The sequence below is a fragment of the Brugia malayi genome, assembly GCF_000002995.4.
Source record: "Brugia malayi strain FR3 genome assembly, contig: Bm_v4_ChrX_scaffold_001, whole genome shotgun sequence".
In the NCBI taxonomy this organism is placed as follows: domain Eukaryota; kingdom Metazoa; phylum Nematoda; class Chromadorea; order Rhabditida; family Onchocercidae; genus Brugia; species Brugia malayi.
Window position 1 is genome coordinate 21,328,458 of NW_025062479.1, and position 9,039 is coordinate 21,337,496.

Sequence of the window (9,039 nt, forward strand, 5' to 3'; positions counted from 1 at the left end):
TATTAATTAATAGTAAACTAAATAATTACTGACAATTTCTGAAATGAAAATTATTACTGACAAATCAAAGAACTCACACATATAATGAATTTATTAATTTCAGCAACTTGCACAATCCAATTATACATATTTGCACATTAAAAAGCTCTAACAATAGATACATGTGAGAAAATGTATGTATAGAATAATGTTTTGAAAGATTCATAAGGAAACGATTTATATATTATTTCGTAATAATTACAGAAAAATGGATAAGATTGGAAATCAGACTTTCAGAATATTTAGTAAAGAGTGATATTCTTATTCATCGTACAAACTTATCCCAAGAATGATGTAGTTTTTATGACATATATCGCATCCAAATGTCATATTATTAATATAAAATCCGAAAATTCCACTTCCTGTAGTGAAAGAGAGAGAAAGATAGAACTACGCAAATGCCCATCCATATCAAAATAATCACATTATACATTGTGACTAATCAATGGTCATTATACCGTTCTTAGTCTCACAGAGAAATTTAATATAACTGAAGTTCTGAGTGCAAAAAATTCCTCTAAATAACCTCACAAACTTGAAAATTATGATTCACTACATTCAGTGAATTGAATAATAACCTCAAGACAAGGTAATATCAAAAGTATCTGAAGGTAATTAACAAGCTAACCAAGAAGATATTACCAACTGTTAATCCGATCAGCCAATCTGAATCAACGATATATCTATCGTTAGATAAGTAGGAATAATTTAAAAATGGCAGTGAGTAGGCTTTTTGAAAGATATGGTAGATAAGATAAACCAAAATAGAATAATAAGTAATAGAAAGTAATCTCTCCAAGGAACAATTAGGATTCATTATGGCAAAACATAAGGATAAAACAGAAATACGGCCTGAAGGAGACTGTTTTGAAAATTCTAAAAAAATTGATCTAAGAGATATGCTTATTGATGATTAATGAATTACTGGCAATGAGCTTACGGTGACATCATCCAAACAGCAAGATAAAATCCCAGTAGTGCTCATTTTTTATTAATAGCAACTTTATTAGTATATCAGGAATCTGTCAAAAATGAAGTGTAAAAGTATAACACTTAAATATTTCTAACCACGAGGAAAAAGAAAAAAAAAAAAAAAAAACGAATGAAAAAAAAGGATATTATCCACGTTACGGCGCTGGAAATCTTTGATATTAAAATTAATTAGAAGTTCGATCATTATAAATCAGGGATTGTACCCTTTTTCTAGTAACCCCAATTTCGGCTGCATCTTAAACGCTATTGGTACAAAAATCAAAAGATGCGAAAGGTCTTGTTGTAAGAAATTTTCTCATTTTATCTTCTATAAAACAACAAAGAAAAGGGAACAACTAAAAACAGCAAAACAATAAGAATGGCATCCTACTAAGAGCATTGAAATGTAAACAACGAATGAAAATCTGTGCGCCATTGTAAATTCAAGAAGAACTGAAAGGAGTGGCTCTCCAACAACGACAAAAGTAGAGAAATTTTAGGAACAGTGCCACAAAAATTTAGTATTGGCTGAAGAAAAAAATTAAGTAAAAATAAAGCGGAAATTAGACATCTGAGAAATGAGTCGATACACGCCTGTTATGAAGAAAAAATGACACTGAGAAGACTAGATATGAAATTTAATAAAACGGAAGAAAAAAGGAAAAACTGAGCATATAAAAAATAATTATATCAACAGCAATACATTTTAAGCAAAACTACAAGCTTTCCCTGCAATATGAGAAAAACAAATGATACGAAATATATGAAAAACAAATCTCGAACATAAAAAACAAATGAAGGAACCAAAGAATTCACACAGAGAGCTCAACAGTAAAAAAGAAAAACAGCGAAAATTGAATGGTTAAAAACCACAAATGTATATTTTTATGTAAAAGAATACAAAGTTAGGAAAAGAGAGCTCCAAACTGAACAATACAACATTATAAAATTAAACAGTATATTGAAAATATTTATATTTTGTTTCTGTAACAGGAATTTACCATAGCACTGGTACTAATTAAAAAAAAAAAAAAAAAAAAAAAAAAAAACAATACCTTATATATTATTGAAATGTGGTCATTATTTCTTATTACAGTAAATTTTATGCAGAAAATTTTGCAGACTCCTAAAAAGTGTTGCCGAGATACTAACTTCAACAATTATGATAATTTTTTCGTATCACAATCATTTTTGCTTTGAACTGATTTTGATTCTGGAGGCATTACTCGTGGCAGGACAAACAAGGCAAGAAAAGCAACTATATGCAAGCAGAAATACATGCGACTGAAAATTGAACTTTAGTAAACAAACAGTGCAAGATGCAAAAAAATATGAGTATTTTTTACCCTAATACGATAAAATTACTTTTGGTTTTGTACTTTAAGTTTTTATAGGTTCGTAAATCAAAATGAACTGTACAGTAGAGGATATTTAGTAATTTTCCAAATTTTACTGAAAAATTTAAATAATACCTGTAAAAATATAAACCAGGACCGACATGCATCATAACAAATGGAAATGTTGCATACGAGAGAACAATTTTGGTTACAACCAATGTAAGCAAGTCATATAAACGTCGCAGAAATTCATTTCTTTGGAAACGCCAACGTAAACAACGACGTATCTGAATTTAAAGAAGAAAAACATTGAATACATGGAATACTGGCCCATGTATAAAACTCCAATAAATATTTTTCTTCAGTCCATCCACTTTTTCAAACTAAGTTTTGCTGTTTAATCTATAACAGTAATCATATTATCATAAGTTTAACTTGAATTTTATGCATGCTAACATGAAATTAAAATGTGAAAATACCGTTCGTGCAGAAACAGTGAACAGAGCTCCAGTCAAGAAAGTGACATAGTAACCCAAAAAGAAGCCATGCCAAACTGCTGATAATAAATACGTCGATAAAGTTCGATACCTGAAAAACTTTAGCAAAGTGTACAATGATGAATACACAACAAAGAAAAGTTTTCCTGAATATTTACAAAAAGCATACATACCCTTTTGGAACACGATCATATGCAACACGTCGCAGCCAGTACATCGTACAACAATTCCATGCCTCTAATGTTTCTTTGAAATTTAACGCTGTCTGGAAGTTATTAACAGCTTAGTTTTTAGATAGAAAAACAGTTCTCAATGCAACGAATATGTAGTTCAACAACTAAGAAATATCAAAATGATACCTCCACTTTCCATGGCTTGACGTTGGAAACTAAATCCCATTGAGGTTTCCCGTCTGAATCATAACCTTTAAACCCGAATCCACTTAAATTAAATATTGCATCAGCTGAAAATTTCCACAGCTATTTTTAAATAGCAAAAATAATAAAAATTTCTTTTTTAGCCTTCATTATTCATCAAACGAGAGGAATTGGACTGTAGTAAAGGAACATAAAGGACAGCGATAATATTAAACTGATGACAAACTCCATGACTCCTACAATTCATACAGAAACACCATAAGAAAAAAAAAAGTGTAGCAAAGAAATTTAACCTAAAGTCCACGCAACATAATATGGCACACGTTGAAATGCCATTACAATGTACAATACAAATATCCACTGAATCCAATTCAGATTCATATATTTCTTATCAATGATAATGTCAGGAGTAAAACGATCACCAAGAAAAACATATAATAACATAAACACCCCTGCTTGCAATAATTTGATTAATACTACATGCCATGGCTTCTCAATCTACAAATTAATTAAGAAGTTATAAATTGATCTAAAATGTTATTTCTCTAAATTCTTTGATTGCAGCAGTATGCAATAAAATTTAGTCAGTTAAATAAAAAATCCAATGAAAGGTCGCTTTACTGCATGGAACTAGGACATAGCTTTTGTTAATGAACTCTCATTTCCAGACATTATTTCACTCTGTGATTATATTTTCATCTAAAATAAATTACTAGATGGATACCAAGTATTCAAGACTTATTTTTCTGAATATTTCTGACCTTAGCATATATTGAATGATCGACATTACCACTTTCAACATAAAATAAAGTTAAACATTACTAACCTTCCCATCCTTACCAATAGCCGCTGTTCCATTAATCCATGCCATATAGTCGGTGTAAAAGCAAGCTGGTCCTGTTAATACTGCTTGAAAATGAAACATATAACTCAGAAAGCTCAATATATCAGGTACTGAGCTGAAATAAATAATGAAAAATCGGAATGTTTTCTTTAAGAATGGCGCAGTTGTACACGAGGTCAATCTAAAATTGGTCTTCAAAAAGTGATAAAAATGAAAATAAGCTAAAAGCAAAATTCAGTACTTACTTAAGGGCTTCTTTTTTCTGCATATCATTTAACTCCTCACTTCTCTTTACTTTCCCGTCGTGCAAATTAAAGGCAAGCATCGTGATTTTTTGAACGAGTATCTAAAAAACAGAGAAGAATGCATATCCGAATGGAAATCTATTATGCATCTTTTTTCCTAACAAATGTACATAATCTATAAGATTTGTGATCTGAAAAAAGCATTTATAAAAGAAACAATCATTCTTTGATGACTCTGAAACTCCCCACATTTCTAACAACAGTGATAACGGTAAAACAAGCAAACAAACAACTAACCATCATTGGACCGGTAATATCGAGATAGTAAGCAGTCAATACATACCAACGATACCAATGTAGAAAAACGAGGTAACCCATAGCGAATGTAAATATGCATCTGTGAAGAAAAACATGATAAACTGTCTCTAAATAAGAACTGTTTCAATTATATCGGAAATTAGGAACAATCAGATCCTAGAAAGTATCCTATAAATATAGTTCCAAGAGAACAAAAATATATATATATATATATATATATATATATATATATATATATACTACATTATATCCATAATTCTTAGTCGCTTTTTTTACGCCCAATTTATAATATGCAATATGATTAATATTATTCCAAAGTTATAGTATGCAAAAACACTGCTGATCAATTATTATCACGAACTCAATCCTTTTCATCGAAACTTCTATTTTCTAAAAATTATATGATTTTGTTTATATGATTCTGCTTTGCTATCCCCTAAAAAGGATGTGTATTTACTTCTCCATGCTCCAATGCAAATGAAAACTTGCTTTTCCATCCTGTAACGCTATAAGCTACTTATGAATAGAACATTAATCTTACAACAAATGAATTAAAAATTGCATTTCTAGAGAAACTTCATGCAGTCTTAAATTAAATGAACTTACTTGTGTACAATTCTTGGAGGAGACAAACGCATAATTATATATGACAAGCCAACCAGTAATATCAAATGTTTCAATGCACTGAAAAGATACAGATAATTTTAAAAGTTATGGAAATTAGACAACGAAGGAGTTTTGATAACTCTCTATTAACTTTACATCCAAAGATTACAAAGTAACGTGTTTTGCTCGTTAAACTTTACTCCTGACTTGTTAATTATTTAGACAGAATTTGGACATGTCTCAAGCACAGCCTTATAGATATCTTCTGATATCTATAACTACAGTGCACAACAACCATTCGGAAGTGAGATCCTCAAAAGACATATTCAATATGTTATAGATATCTTTTAATACATTATAATGAGATCTAACTACTGGATTACTCGCATAAAAAGAAACACAAAAAACATACTTTCCAAAACAAAAGTAACAGAACATTAAACCCAAAATTGTGGGACATGCAATACGTACTGTTTGCGAAACTGCAGTCGAAGTAAACATATGATAATGGAAATATGCAAACGGTAACGATATAAGCTGACACAAAAGCAAATTGACCTGAATAATAATAATCATATGAGAGCCATACGCGATAAGTATTACATAACTCTCCTATAGGCAAAAGAAGACTATTCATTTCCCTCGACTTAAAAATATTACACTGAATAACTAAACCCCATAGTTTATCAAAATTCTTAAACATTAATGTCTGCAAAGATAGAAACTGATGGATGAAATGGCAAAATTATTTGTGAAGAAATGAAGCGTTACAGTTTGAAAATCCCCGTGTTTTTTTTTGCAACTTCCAAGACCAAAGACCAAAATAATTTCTGCATTATGTCTTGAGTATAAACGGAAATTAGAAATCCAAACAAGGTGGACTTACCTTATCAACCTCAAGACCGATTATATCAGCAATGGACTGTAAAACAGTCGAGCCATCGTAGAATGTATGCGTACCTGGCATATTCACAATTTTCCCAAAACTAGTAGTAATAACTGAAAAAAGATATACTAGATAAGACCGGAAGTAATTTTATATATCTCTGAATGGAACAATTTAAATAGGTAATGCAGATATGAATACAGTTCCCGGAGTAACTTTTAAATCAATTTGTGAAATTTCGCCATGTACTTGGAAGAATTTAACCTACTTACCACATTACCAAGAAATAAATTAGCAAATCATAGCACTAAAATAAGCTACATTCAAGCATCCAGCTTTTAAAAGATTACATATCATACGGTTCATCGAGAATGGACCACATATGACAAATATTTCACAACCTCTGTCATCTCCATTAGTTAATTACAGACCACACATCACCTAACCATATCAATTTGAACAACTCTAATTCCGCCACTTTGATGACCCAAAATGCAATAGTCAATGTGCATATTGTCTGATGCTTGTAACTAAGCTTTCGAGCTGTTAATAGGAAAAAACTAAGGTAGTGATAACAAATAGCAATAATAAGACTGATATGACAAATGATCAAGAATAGGAACTTTACCCTACTAAACTTTCTGCTTTTTATCACTTCCAATAGCTCTTATCTATTGGCATACCTTCAAGCGCATAAGCTTCTCATCACTGTCCTTTTTATTATTTTTATTTTAAAACTGATTGTAACTATTAATACATGGAAAGCAATTTGATTTTTAGTCTAAAGAGTTCTTCCTGATAAAACTTTTTCATTTCTTCTCTTTTTGCATTACTCCATCCATTCTTTTGCATAACTATTATGGATGGAAGGTAATGTAAGATAATATTCTTTATAAACTTGCAATTACTAAAATGGTTTATTATTTACATTTATTTGAAAAGAAAGGCATATATTCACTTCTAATCGTTTTGTTAACAGTAATTCTATTTAACAGTAATCTATCCATCAATTTATATTATCAAATGTCGCTGAACAATCCAAATGCTTGTTAAGTTAGTGCTATGTCAGAAAATTTCCTCAATTTACCTTGTCCATTATTTGAGTGACCTTTCATTATCCTTTGAGACACTGTGATGGACAGTTGCTATTATTCGTTGAAAATAATTTCAGACTCATAAAATTTCACTCATTTTTTCCATAAAAGTAAAAAAGGCGCAATAAGAACTGCTAGCATGATACGATGAGTTTAGGGTTTAAGGACTGAATCAGTTTCCTTCCTTCCATTTTTTTTTCTAATTTAGCTTAAGACGCTTATCACAACGCAATTTCCGCGTGCGTTATTTTGCTTTGTGTTGATTGAATTGCAGAAAATTATTACCGAGAATGGCAATGACTGTACCATTAGGGCCTAGTATTTTCTTTTTCTGATCGTTGAAATGAACTATTTGGTAAGAATGGCAAATTTATTCATAATGTAGAAAAGAAATTTGTAAACTTTCTTGAAATCCAAACTTGAAATGATTTTAAGTTTAATATGTAAATTAATTGGTTACCAGAAAGTTTGTTTATTCTTTTTGACATCAAATACAGCAACGAATAAAAACGAAATGATTTGATTATTGTAGGCGTCATCAGTTTTCAATTCCAGCAAACCAAAGCTGAACGTCTCTAATGACAGTCCAAATAGCAGATACTATTTATGTTACGTCGAATTCAATTTTTATGATAGTGTTGTATGTGAAATCTTTAGTGAACTGTGTAAGTTAACTAATATATTTAGCTCAGTCATTTCCCAAAAAACGCTGGAAATTTTGTTATCTGAATTTATAATCCTAAATATGAAAAGCTTATTCAAGGTTATAAATTAAGATGTCAAAATTTCAATTTCTCTGCTTCTGTATTTCCGGAATAAAATTACCTGAGCAGGGAGATAGAGGTAAATACATGCGAGTAGGTATAATTTTGTCCTGATGCATTTTTGCATGATTTGCAAGCAATATTTTATTGACTTTAAATTGCTAAGAAATAATCTTTTTTATCTGGACACTACCAGCAGTCGGTGTGGAGCCTTTGATGTCTTAGGCGTATTTTTTTTCTTTTTTTTATTTATGATGACAATGACGATTTCGAGAACGTCATGCAATCAATTACCACACCATTTTAGGCTTAATATTTGTCTCTAATAGTGGTATGCTATTGGATTCATTTTGATTAACCATTTGCTTTGTTTCATTTATTCGTAATTTTTTTTTTCGAAAAATTAATTAAATTTCACGTTTTAAGCTCAGATTAATTATGTTGCACATCTTAAATTCTTTGTGTTCATCATTTTGAAAGTCTTAGGAGTTCCAAATCTAGTGCATAATATTATTGTAAGCATTATCACAGATCAAAGTTTGTCATTTTGTCATTTTTATTGGATTTATTTCTTTTCATTATATATAGTTATCCGTGAAAGATTTAACAAAATTTTATAATATTTACACCTATTGCTTATGGTGTTATGTATCGGTGTGTACTTATTGTTGATCATTCTGATAAATAATGAAATTTGGTTGGTTCTCAGGAAATATAAACCGAAGCTAGATATAGGCCAGTAATGGTAGTTAGATTGATGGAGTTGAATTGAGCCTCTGGAGTAGTAACGGATATCCAAGGCTACGGTATCTTTATTGCCATTAATAATCTGGCCCATATTTTTGTTTCTGAATTATTTCTTCTTTGAAATATATTACTTTGAATTACTATTTAATTTCGGAAATTTATAATTAATGAAATAAAATTAGTATTAAATTTATTGCAAAATGTTTTTATACATACCTAAAAATGCTAACAGTTCAAATCATTTTTAATTGATCGATAAAATTGTTTTTAAAATGTTTTATTGTTCGATTATTATTTCGTTGTTGACAGTTTT

At 30.1% G+C, this 9,039-nt stretch overlaps 1 protein-coding gene across 1 annotated transcript; it reads right to left on the reverse strand.

Moving 5' to 3' along the window:
- Window positions 1-2,171: 2,171 nt before the first annotated feature.
- On the reverse strand, window positions 2,172-8,098 carry Bm2942 (MBOAT family protein; the record flags this gene model as incomplete). Its single annotated transcript, XM_001898382.2, has 13 exons — window positions 2,172-2,295; window positions 2,484-2,635; window positions 2,828-2,936; window positions 3,019-3,110; window positions 3,205-3,308; window positions 3,516-3,720; window positions 4,049-4,181; window positions 4,312-4,412; window positions 4,609-4,708; window positions 5,236-5,313; window positions 5,648-5,793; window positions 6,122-6,234; window positions 8,041-8,098. The coding sequence occupies 13 exons, from the start codon at window positions 8,096-8,098 to the stop codon at window positions 2,172-2,174; spliced, it is 1,515 nt and encodes a 504-aa protein (XP_001898417.2).
- Between the last annotated feature and the right edge of the window lie 941 nt (window positions 8,099-9,039).